The sequence below is a fragment of the Bos indicus x Bos taurus genome, chromosome 17 (assembly GCF_003369695.1).
Source record: "Bos indicus x Bos taurus breed Angus x Brahman F1 hybrid chromosome 17, Bos_hybrid_MaternalHap_v2.0, whole genome shotgun sequence".
Classification (NCBI taxonomy): Eukaryota; Metazoa; Chordata; class Mammalia; order Artiodactyla; family Bovidae; genus Bos; species Bos indicus x Bos taurus.
The window spans coordinates 37,348,126-37,361,076 of NC_040092.1; the positions used below are offsets into that span (position 1 = coordinate 37,348,126).

At 34.2% G+C, this 12,951-nt stretch overlaps 1 protein-coding gene across 5 annotated transcripts in view; it reads left to right on the forward strand.

Moving 5' to 3' along the window:
• Positions 1-12,951, forward strand: part of KIAA1109 (KIAA1109 ortholog) — a 195,382-nt gene that overhangs the window by 83,841 nt on the left and 98,590 nt on the right. For all 5 annotated transcript variants that reach the window (XM_027567282.1, XM_027567285.1, XM_027567284.1 and 2 more), the window contains exons 28-35: positions 1,395-1,653; positions 2,828-3,665; positions 7,052-7,122; positions 7,639-7,812; positions 9,265-9,385; positions 10,485-10,631; positions 11,167-11,294; positions 11,619-11,818. In XM_027567282.1, coding sequence (XP_027423083.1) covers positions 1,395-1,653; positions 2,828-3,665; positions 7,052-7,122; positions 7,639-7,812; positions 9,265-9,385; positions 10,485-10,631; positions 11,167-11,294; positions 11,619-11,818 — 1,938 coding nt within the window. The remainder of the gene's footprint in view (positions 1-1,394; positions 1,654-2,827; positions 3,666-7,051; positions 7,123-7,638; positions 7,813-9,264; positions 9,386-10,484; positions 10,632-11,166; positions 11,295-11,618; positions 11,819-12,951) is intronic.

Sequence of the window (12,951 nt, forward strand, 5' to 3'; positions counted from 1 at the left end):
TTAGTTTTTTCCACCGTACCACAACTGGCACTATTTATAAAGACTATGCTTGATTCTCTAACGTGTAGATCAAATTTTTACCATCACAAATGCAAGGAAGAAAATCTACAGGGAATTTGCACATGGTATAAAAGGGAGAAAACAGCAAATTCTCTAACAGCGAACAGAAGAAACCTCATTTTAGTTCTTATGTAATAGACAGTGTCTGTGTCTCTCTCCCTCAGGAATATGTTGTAATTGGTAAACTGCTATAAGTTTCTTGAGCAGGGAAGCTTGAAGTTAGCCCCTTCATAGTCCCTTCATAAGTATATGACTTTCTGATTGTTGAGTTTTCCGGGAGCCACATATAGATGTACAGTGTCAGGACAGAATTAAGGAGGGCATATTGGTATAAATAAAGAATTTCCTTGGAAGGTCAGTACATTCTAGTTTCCTATCATTTAAAAGTGAATCAAACCTATTTTTCTTTTGATTTTCGTTGTGATTTTTACATTCGTGATAGTAGAAGCGAATACTACTTGTATTCTAAGTTCTTAAGTCTTCTTACCACTTAAGTTCTATCTAGAATTGCCTTCTGCTTGGTGAGATGTTTTCTCCTACTAGCAGGTTCCATCCTTGTGAATAGCACAAGGATAGCTGGAGGAGAGGGGAAGTAGGGCAGCAATATATTTTTTTTTTCCCTAAGCAGCTCTAGAATTCTCCTTTTATCACGGTCTGCCCCTAGTTTACATAACACATCACAGGGCTCTCATAAAAGGCTGAGAGAATGTTCCAGATTCAGGAAGACAGGACAACTGAATGCAGTAATATACAATCCTAGATTGGATCCTGTACTGGAGAGGGCAAAAGGCTTTAAAGGACATTATTAGGCCTTTTGAGAAAATTGGAAAGCACATGGTAGACTAGATAACCATATGGTATCAGTGCCAAATATACCAAGTTGATAACTATACTGTGTTTTTGTATTATTCTTAGGAAATAAACCTTTTGAGTGTTTAGGGTAAAAAACCATGACTGCAAGTTACTCTTAGGTGGTTCCCAAAGTATTATGTCTGTTTATATACACTGAGCAAGTGTGGGCAAAGTGTTTAAAATAAGTAATTTTGAGTAAAATAGCTTTGATTTGTTAACACTCTTGAAATTTTTCTAAGTTGGAAATTTTTCATATAAATAGTTATTTGAAAAAGAAGAAATTCAGTCTGCAAACTCTGGTTTCATATGTATGTTGATATCTTTCCGTAGTGTTTAGCGTATTGCTATGTGAAATTAGTTACTTGTGCTTTTTAAAAACAACTACATACTTAACAACAGGGTATTCGATTACATTCTCATATTTTTCGTAAATTGTTTTTGGAATTATTGTGTTTATGTAACCTACCTTTTTGTTTGTTTAGGTAACGTGAATGGCATAAAGAGGAAAGAATGGGAAAACAAATCAGTGGGAATAGAAGTAGAGAGGAAAACTCAGCACCTTAGTCTTCAAGTACCATTACGATCTCATAGCTCATCCTCTTCCTCAGAGGAGAACAGTAGTTCCAGTGCTGCACAGCCCCTATTGGCTGGTGAAAAGGAAAGTCCCTCTTCTGTTGCTGATGACCATTTGGTTCAGAAAGAATTCTTGCATGGTACAAAAAGAGATGATGGCCAAGCAAGGTCAGTGTTCAGTTAGATTTAGAAACCTGATTGTAATAAGATTATAAGTGCTTAAACCTGTGGTGAGAAAAACTTTCTCCCTCTTCAGCTCACTTGCTGTAGAAAATTTTTTTTCCTCCTGAACCTGTTTTAAATACCTATTTGCTGCTGTTTTCCTGATTGCAAGAGTAATACTATTCATTCCAGATATTAAGAAAATACAGAAAAGTATAACAAAAATGAATATTTCCTGTCCTCCCACCACTGAAAGTGAACTGTTGTTAACATGTGGATATTAGCCTTCCAGTGTGGTGAATAATTTTTGATCCTCCCTTTGGTCCCTAGCTGATTACTCACTTCTTGAAAATCACTTTCCTCTTGCCTTGATAGCACACTTCAGATTGCCCCCCAGGTCCTTGGCTATTCTTTCTCGGTCTCTATTTCCAAGTCCTCCATTTTTTTTCCTTTCCATGCTTCTTTCTCTTATTCTTAACAGCCTACCATTTGTTAAATGTTGTTATCCCTTAAGATTCTGTTCTGTACCCTTCTCACCACTCACTTTACTATTTCCCTCTGCAGTCTTAGTAACTATTTGGCTTCAATTATGATCTGTAGTTAACATCTTATAAGTGTAAAAACTCCATCCCATACCTGTGTCCCTGTGAGCCTAGCCATCTTCTGGATGTTTTGTGGATGGCTCAGACTCAACATATTAAAAAGTGACCTTGTGCCTATCGTGCTCAGCTTGTTATGCCTCAGGAAATGGCACTCGTATATCAGTTGCTGAAGTCAGAAATATTGGAGTTATCTATGATTTATTGCTTTCCTTTATTTCCTCTTATCTGATCAAAGACACCTGGTATATTTTGTTGGATAAACTTTTAATGGATATGGGAATAATAAGTTTACAAACGCATTAGTGTCCATGGATTATGGATAGATTATACTCCAGATTTCTTTAAATTTTTATTCTGTTTTAAGCTTGACTCCATTTTTTTATTAGTTTTGTTTTTGGAACTGTATGGGGTAGAAACATATAATGTGCTATTTTGCTACTTTCTATGGGATTTTATTGTAAAAGTTTACATCTTTCTTTGTTTGTAAAAAGAATACAGAAAGATTTTACAAGTACTTCTGTTTATACTTAAATTATGTGATGTGCAATAAATGTTAATAGTTTTTCTTTCTGTTTTAGCATTCCTACAGAAATTTCAGGAAACAGCCCTGTATCTCCTAACACTCAGGAAAAGTCAGTAGGTCAGTCTCCTCTGAGATCTCCCTTGAAACGACAGGCCTCTGTGTGTTCCACCCGACTTGGAAGTACCAAGAGCCTTACTGCTGCTTTTTATGGGGACAAGCAGCCTGTTACAGTGGGAGTCCAATTTAGCAGTGATGTTTCCAGAAGTGATGAGAATGTACTAGACTCACCAAAGCAGAGGAGAAGTTTCGGTTCATTTCCATACACACCATCAGCAGACTCTAATTCATTTCATCAATATCGATCAATGGATTCAAGCATGTCAATGGCTGATAGTGAAGCCTACTTTTCTGCAGCTGAAGAATTTGAGCCCATTAGCAGTGATGAAGGCCCTGGAACTTATCCAGGTAGAAAAAAGAAGAGAAAGCAAGCCCAGCAGATTGACTACAGTAGGGGTTCCATATATCACAGTGTGGAAGGACCACTTACTGGCCAGGGAGAAAACATTCAGGATCCCCGGACTCTGCCATTCAAAACTCACCCTTCCCAGGCTTCCTTTGTTTCTGCAGTAGGTGGAGAGGATGATGTTATAGAGCATCTGTATGTTGTAGAAAGTGAGAAAACAATAGAAAGCGAACAGATTACTTCTCAACAACCTGTGATGAATTGCTATCAGACTTACCTTACACAGTTCCAGGTAATTAATTGGTCAGTGAAGCATCCAACCAACAAAAGAACCTCTAAGTCCTCACTGCATCGCCCCCTTGATCTGGAAACACCAACCAGTGAAGAAAGTTCATCATCATTTGAACAGCTTTCTGTTCCAACTTTTAAGGTATAAGCTAAATCATTAGTTTTCACTGATCAATTTATTTAGGAAAATTATTTTTAAGATGTTTTAAAAATTGCTCTCTTGGTATTTAGCTACCTTTCTGAAAGATAAAATTCCTGAAGACATGGCTTCATGTATGACAGTAGGCCTCAGGTTTATTGATGAGTATTATAAATTTAAGGATATAAAATTAAGGAAAAGTTTCAGACTTGATTATCAGAATATTAATCATGTATAGTCCATGTCTACATTATATTCTGAGATTAGGATCAAGTCTCTGTGAATTCATATTTTCTGTCTTAAAAGTAAAATTTTGGAATTGTTTTTAATAGTTGGTATTCTTTCTATTAATCCATAACTGCTTCTATGCAAATCCAGTTCTGCATACTTGATATTTGAGATCTTGTAATTTAGTATTAATTGATTATTGTCCATTTCTGTAATGTATTCTGTAAATAGCTTTTTTATAGGAAAGCTAAAAATATGTAAAAATAAATTTAGTGATAAAGCCAATATTAAAACATTTTATAAATATTTAAAAGAACTTTATGATTTTAAAGACCAAAATTGAGCATATAAAATCTTATGGAACTGATTAACATTTAAGAATTTTATGTGGTGTTTACTTATGTGTAATATATATACTCATTTAAAGTGTCTGAATGTTAATATTCTCATTGTTAATTCTGATATTTATTATATACTACTGTGTGTTAACCATTTGATGTTCAGTGGTGAGGAAACAGACATGGGGCTTATAGTTAGGCAGTTAATATAGATAAATAGATAAGTTTAAATAGATAAGTACAGTATATGATTACCAATTGAGAAGTCTTACAAAGATAATCAAAGGATGCTGGAATAGAGAATAATGGGAGGTAGTGGGGTTGCCTAGATTGTATTGACATGAAAGGTCTATCCCAGGAGGTAATATTTAAACTGGAACTTAAAGGATGAGGACAAATTGAAGATGGGAAGATTTAGGGGTACTATACTCAGGGAATAGGACCAGGACCTTAAAGCTTTATGGGAGTTTTAAGGAAATGTGATATGATCTCTTATATTTCGGCTACCAAATAGAAGTGAATTGTCATTAAGCAAGGAGGAAGTGGGGTGATGACTTAGGAGACTGTCTCAGTAGTCTGTGCAAGACATGATATATACTTGGACTTAAGTAATGATGGAAATGTGATAAATTGCCAGGGTCCAGCCCTGGTGGAGTCAGGGGTTTCGAAGGGGAGACGGCTTCAGCGATCAGGAAACAACAGCTTATTTAAATGTTAATTAAAGATATAAAGAGTGGTTAAATAAGGATAGCTCAGTGAGGAAATTCAGTGGAGAAAAGAGGCTGAATAATTCAGCCAGAAGGTGAGAGAAAGAACGACATGGGGAGACCAAGCTTCAGTGAACAAGGCCTGCACTTTATTTTCCAAAGTAGTTTTTATACCTTAAGTTATGCATAGAAGATAATGAGGGAAGGGGTAGAGTCATGCTGTAAGCCAGACTTTCTTCCTGCAAACTTATCATGTGCAAAAGTTTAGGTGATTTGCATCATCTTCTGGCCCAGAGGCCTGTTAATATTTTAAGACCCTTTCTTCAGAAAACTTATTTTTCTCTAAAGGTGATGAGTCAGGCGCCACCTTTCAAAAGCATTAGATAAAGTTGCATTCCTACAGGGCAAAGGTGTGGTGGGCTATAACAAGAAAAAGAATTAACTCAAGGGTCCAAGGTTACAAACATTAAAGCTACTACTTACACTAATTATATTAATCAATACACTGCCAGGGACACAGCAGGTAAGGGATATGGAAACTTAGCAGCAAACATTGGCCCAACAAGTGAAAAACCCTTCACCAATACAGTTTCTAATCAATCTTTTAACTGCTCAAAGGAATCTGTATTTAGACAGTTTAGAACATCTCATGCCTCTCACAGTTGGGAGGCTCTGAACAATCACATGTGGCCGGAAAAACCTATTCAGGCAGGCTAGAGGACTTCCAAAGGAGTTTGTAGGTTGAAGCACTATCACACCTAGGAACTTTATTAACTGGAGCTGTAAGTTAACTCTTTTTTCAGAGAGAGGTAGTAGGGGACAGCCCCCCCGTAAAGTCAGAGGTGTAGGTGAGAGCACAAAGCAGAAAATAGGCAGACTCTGGTTTAGAGGGTAGATACTCGAGAATTTCCAGGGGGACTCCTGAGGCTCGATCCCACCTTTGCATATGCCTAGCCTCCTTCCTCATGACCTTTGCCACGGGCGGAGCTCCTCACGCAGGCTCCGGCAATAAATGGAATGGAATATCCTTACAGATGTATGTATTTGAGTAATATGTATTAAAGAAAGAAGAAACATACTAACATAAAGAAAGAAGAAAATAGAAACAAAGTTTTTATTTTGTGATTGTACCCATTTCTTATCTTGCCTAAGATAAATTGCCCATGCCAAAATTTTAAAATGTTTTCTTTATTCCATGTGAAAATATGTTGGTATATGAATGTTTTAGTATAAAACCGAATGGCATTTGCTTTGAAGAATTACTGTGAGAAGTTAGAATTATTAATATTTTAGTATTTTCAATAAATCTTGTTTTGTTCAGGCAGTCAAATGTCTGGAGAAAATAAGCCAAGGAGTTCATATCTTTAGACAACTTCAAAAATAGAACATAAAATATTTTTTCTTTACTAGATCTAAATAATAGGCTAGCATTTAAAAGGATTTAGTTTGGTTATTTTAAGTACATTATTTATTTTGTATTCTTTTATGGATATCCCTGGAGGAGGGCGCGGCAGTCCACTCCATACTCTTGCCTGGAGAATCCCATGATTAGAGGAGCCTAATGGGCTACTCTCTATGAGGTCACAAAGAGATAGACAAACTGAAGCAACTTAGCATGCACACATGGATATAAAATACAATCTAGTTTTTCCTATAATTTAATGTTTCTCTGGGATTCTTTCCCAGTTATATACTATTTTGTCTTCTTTTGCATAAGTTTAAAATTTCATAAAATGAGAAGTGTAAAAGAAAATAAAAGTCGATTGTGCTACCAGACTCTCAAATTAGCTTTTTCTAAGTAAAGCCCAATTTAAAGAGGAACTACGGAGGAAAGACATTTGAAGTGCTTGTTTTTAAGCTTTAGTTGTGTAGTCTACTCTTGTTGCTGAATCCTCGCAGCCCTACTGTCATTTGTCTGAATAATCAGAAGATGAAATTGACAATTGAATATTTTCTGTGATTTTCTCAATTTGTCTGTTAAATATTTATATTTTACATATCAAAATCACATTAACAAGGTAATTTGGATATTCAGAAATATCAGTTGATAACATAAATTTACAGAATAACTAATATTATAATTCTAGCCTATAAGTAATATTTTCTTTTATTCTAGGTTATCAAACAGGGGCTCACAGCTAACTCTTTACTAGACAGAGGAATACAACTTTCAGGATCGACTTCAAAGTAAGTAAAAATTATGTACTTTTGAAGTTTTAAGCCAGTCTTTCTTGATTATTAGATCTTAGACTTTATTCTGAGAAATAATAATTCTTTACCTGATCATAGTATTTATTTTATGATAATAGGCCCAAATAATTTAACTCTGTTGTCTTTCATGGCTTTGCCTACATTTATGAGCATTCTGTAGCATTTCTTTTAGATATACTATGCAAACCACAACTTGACTAAATTGGGAACTAACAAGAATTTAGTATTACAAATTTTATATTTTGGAAATGTTCCATCAAATAAGTATATCAAAAAAAGTTTTATATTTAATGTATTAACCATCTTAGATCAGCTTGCATCTTAGTGCCTCATTTTTCTTGTCCTTGAAGAGTATTTGGGACATATCTAGTCCAATTTCATGAAATTTGTAGTTGAAATAATTACAAGTTTAAAGATTAAAGAGACTCCAACTGCTATTTTTTTTGTGTGTGTGGTCTTTTAAATATATATTTTGCTTGTTAAATTGTATAGTACACCATATACTCCACTGGAAAAGAAAGCTGTTGATAACACCGATGATGAGACATTAACAGAAGAGTGGACCTTGGATCAACCAGTCTCACAGACTAGGACCACAGCCATAGTTGAAGTAAAAGGAACTGTTGATATTGTTCTGACTCCCCTAGTGGCTGAAGCTTTAGACAGGTATTAATTTTGTGTAAAAGTACAACTACTATTTTATAAAATAATAAATGTATGTGATAATGATTAGTGTGTATGATATAATATTTTCATGAAAAAGAATGATGAATAATTATTGATGAAAGATTCTATTTTGATTGAATAAAAATGAAAATATATTTAAAGGGAACTGTGTTTCAGTTATTATTTGTTCCTTTCTCAGCTTAAATAATTATATATTATAATATTATAATAATTATATTACATTTTCTACTTTTTGCTTTTGGTCTGTTGAGCATTTAAAAAAAAAACAAAAAGACCAAATACCCAGGAGGTCAGGAAGCAGCAGTTAGAACTGGACATGGAACAACAGACTGGTTCCAAATAGGAAAAGGAGTACATCAAGGCTGTATATTGTCATCCTGCTTATTTAACTTATATGGAGAGTACATCATGAGAAATGCTGGGGTGGAAGAAGCACAAGCTGGAATCAAGATTGCCGGGAGAAATATCAATAACCTCAGATACGCAGATGACACCACCCTTATGGCAGAAAGTGAAGAGGAACTAAAAAGCCTCTTGATGAAAGTGAAACAGGAAAGTGAAAAAGTTGGCTTAAAGCTCAACATTCAGAAAACGAAGATCATGGCATCTGGTCCCATCACTTCATGGGAAATAGACAGGGAAACAGTGTCAGACTTTATTTTTTGGGGCTCCAATATCACTGCCGTTGGTGATTGCAGCCATGAAATTAAAAGACACTTACTCCTTGGAAGGAAAGTTATGACCAACCTAGATAGCATGTTGAAAAGCAGAGACATTACCTTGCCAACAAAGGTCCGTCTAGTCAAGGCTATGGTTTTTCCAGTAGTCATGTATGGATGTGAGAGTTGGACTGTGAAGAAAGCTGAGTGCTGAAGAATTGATGCTTTTGAACTGTGGTGTTGGAGAAGACTCTTGAGAATCCCTTGGACTGCAAGGAGATCCAACCAGTGCCTTCTGAAGGAGATCAGCCCTGGGATTTCTTTGGAAGGAATGATGCTAAAGCTGAAACTCCAGTACTTTGGCCACCTCATGCGAAGAGTTGACTCATTGGAAAAGACTCTGATGCTGGGAGGGATTGGGGGCAGGAGGAGAAGGGAACGACAGAGGATGAGATGGCTGGATGGCATCACCGACTCGATGGACATGAGTCTGAGTGAACTCCGGGAGTTGGTGATGGACAGGGAGGCCTGGCGTGCTGTGATTCATGGGGTCACAAAGAGTCGGACACGACTGAGCGACTGAACTGAACTGAATGAAGGGATAAAGAGGAAATAATGTATTCTCTATCCTACAAGGAGATTATAGTCTTCTAAGGAGACAAAACTAAGATGAATAAAATTTAGAATAGAACATAATAGGGTAGCTTAGATAAACTAGATCACAGTATTAAGTGATATTAAAATGCTTCATTTACTGTTTTTCTTCCCTCAGGTATATTGAAGCCATGGTTCATTGTGCTAGTACTCGACATCCAGCAGCAATTGTGGATGATTTACATGTCAAAGTCCTCAGGGAAGCTGTCCAAAATAGCAAGACTACCTTCTCAGAAAATGTAAGAACTTTTTGTTGAGTGAGTGTGGCAATTTGAGTATTCTTTACATGTATATAGTAGCCAAACTCAAAAAACTTGAATATACTAAAACTTTATCATTTAAATTGTAATACAGGTGGACATTTCTAAACAACCTTTATATGTCATTGGCTCTGTAAGAAATAGCATATATGACTATCAGTTCAGTTCAGTCACTCTGTCATGTCTGATTCTGCGACCTCATGAGAACCCCATGAACAGTATATGACTATACTGTGCATTAAATAAAAGTAATATATTTCTTAAAATGTGGCAATTTTTCTTTTATTTTAGAAGTAGTTTAATTCCAAGCCTTTTCTGAAGAGCTTTGGTCCTAAGTGAAGGAGTGTTGTTTAGCACTGGTACATTCATTTTCTAAGAAAGCAAATCTGTTTATTATTTTGACCTTCCTCTGTGATTAGATAACTTGTATCTTAGTATTTTTGAAGTTATTTTTGTTTACCTCTGTGAATCAAGCCACTGTCTTCTGGTGTGTGGTATTTTCCTTACATTGTGGTCTGAGTCACAAAGCTACTTTCTTAGCAGTCATGTCTTAGTGCTCATCAGTGACTGTCCACTTGAATTTCAAGTTTATCTGAGTTGTATTTGGACTAGGGACCAGGGGAGGTGAAATTAAACCTATTTTTAGTGATCCAGTTATTCAGAATATATTGGCATTTCATGTGATAGGTAATTGAGATAGAGTAGTACAAATCAAAAGAAATTTGAAAATATTCCAGCCAACAAGGAGAGCTAGTTATCAAAAACCAAATAGGTTTTCAAGTACATAGAATTTGGTGATCCTTTTAAAAAAACCTATTATTGTTATTACCATCTTTTCTGTCCCTTTTTGTGTAGGCTGATTTAGCTTTATTATGTATCACTTTTCTCAGTCTTGGGGCTGCCAGTCTGTTTCCCAGCTTTTCTAAGGTTTGGACTTTAAGAGTGGGAATGCTAACCCAGATGGCAGCTAGTATATAGATAGGTATAAAGGAGCACAGTGAATAACAAGTTGCTGTGTAGATGATGTGGAAATTATTAAAGGTCTGTGAAATAATAATACTACTTTTAATCTTTTTAGCTATCTTCTAAGCAAGATGTTAGAGGAACAAAAACTGAACACTCTACCATAGGAATGACTAATCAAGGACAAGCACAGACAAATCCTATAATGAAGCAAGATAATGTAACAATTAAAGGTCTTCAGGCTAATGTTAGCATACCAAAGGTAAAAATTTAATATTTAAAAAAATTTTTCCGAAAGAAAATATTGTGGTGATTTTTATTCTAAACTAAATGGTGGTAGAATAAAGTGTAATATCAAATTTTTTGTTTTATTTCCTTGATCTAATGTAAGAATTAATGTAATATAGTTTAACCTAAACAGATGTTGGTTAATATGTTACTAATATTTAAATAACATTAAATATTTAATGTTATTTAATTACCACTAACATTTATTTATATTAGTATTTAATCATTTTATTATTAAATAATTATATTAGTATTTAATTAACTTATTAATTAACATTAATGTTATTTAATAAGTTAATTAAATAAAACTAAAATGTTTCATATCCACCCAGTAAGAATTTCATTATTATTTTATGAGAGTTTAAATTTATAAGCTTTGCCTTCATTATACTCTCGTACACATAGATATTCCATTCCTAACAGTAGTTTTTCATTATCCTGTATATCTTGTGTTTAAGTGGTAACATTTTACTTTTCAACTCTGAAATATGTGACATTTTGTGTGTTAGGTGAACTTATGTTTGCTGCAAGCCTCAGTAGAGGAATCTCCAAATACAGCTCCTAGTAGGAGTGTGACTCATGTTTCCTTAGTAGCACTGTGTTTTGACAGAATTGCTACACAAGTTCGTATGAACAGGTAAGAAAGAGTTTATTAACCTGAGCTGTGACTATCTTGCTGGATGTAAAAGCAAACCTTAGCTGTCTTTTCAATATATTTTGGAAAATTCTGATGTTAAAACTCAAGACTGATATTGGAATTTCAAATCTCATTTTTATATTAGCAAAGTGGGTTTTAAAAAGTTTACAGTTTTTATTTACATGTTATCAGTAAACACTGAAGAATTTTTTTATTAATATTGGTTTATTTAAAATAGTGGAATTTTTTTTTAAACTAGTTAAATATTTTTACTGAGCTATATTATATACATGTTAGCCATCATACTCTTTCTTTTTCATGAAGAGGTGTGGTTGAAGAGAGTTCAAACAGTGCAGACCCTGGTAGAACATCAAATTTTGATAGGTACGTTCATGCTACTAAGATGCAGCCTCAGTCTTCTGGATCTCTCAGATCAAATGCTGGAGTGGAAAAAGGCAAAGAGATTGCAGCCAAGTTAAACATTCATCGAGTTCATGGGCAACTGAGGGGTCTTGATACAACAGGTAGGAGTCTACAACATATTTTTTCTTTGACATATATAAATGTAAGAGGATTTTGCAAAAGGAAACATAAAATATTTTCCTTTGAATATTGCTTCAGTTTTAGTATTTCATAAGAAAAGGGTATTTCTATATGAACACAGAATGTTTAACTACTGCAAAAGATAAGGTAAACTTTGGTAGGAAGATGAGTGGTATGGCCCCAAATTAGGAACTGCTTCTATCTCCCATCTGTTTGCTCATTATAGAACAGAAAGAGTATGATCTTTATAGTCTTTGCTTTCTTTTTAAAACCATTCTGTTGACATAGCTTTGTTAAAAAGGAATAATTGTGGTATCAAAAAGTAGATAGTCAAATCTGTAAAATATAGTACCAATAAGAATGACAGGCATAGCTGTGGGCTTCTTAAAATACTATCTTTGAAGAATTTTCAATAAACTGAAGAAATTTTCCAGTTGACTGTTACGTGAAAAGTGGGGACCAAAGCTGGGTTTGTAAAATGATCTCTAAAGAGCTGGTAGGAAACTTAGTTCAAATGTAAACATGTTACCTCTAGGTGGTAAATTTCCATGAATTTCTTTATCTTCTTTTTGCTTTTCTAAAAGTATTCATAAGCTGTAATCAGGGAAAGAAATTTTTAAAAAATGATAAAGTAAAAAACTTGGGATGATAATGTCCATATGGCATATTGAACACGATGAAATTATGGCAATCAATGTCTGTGATGAATTATTATATAAAATGTTAACATAAAGCAATCTTTGAGTAAAAGGTATAGTTTTCCTGGGAAAGAATGTTTTTCCTAAGTCTAGGTAATTAATTTGAATAATTTTTATTTTGTAAAATCTCAAGTCAGTATTTAAAATAACATGTATATCCGTGGCGGATTCATTTTGATATTTGGCAAAACTAATACAATTATGTAAAGTTTAAAAATAAAATAAAATTAATTATAAATTAAAAAAAAATAAAATAATGTACTATGAAGCTGAATTATTCAGGAACTTTTTTAAGTTTAGACTTTTAGATTTTTTTTCTATATAATCTTTTGGAAATTATCCTGTCTCTGAATAATTATTTGTTACTTATGGAATCTTCTTTTCACCTTCTTACTTTAACATGATTCTGGAACTTT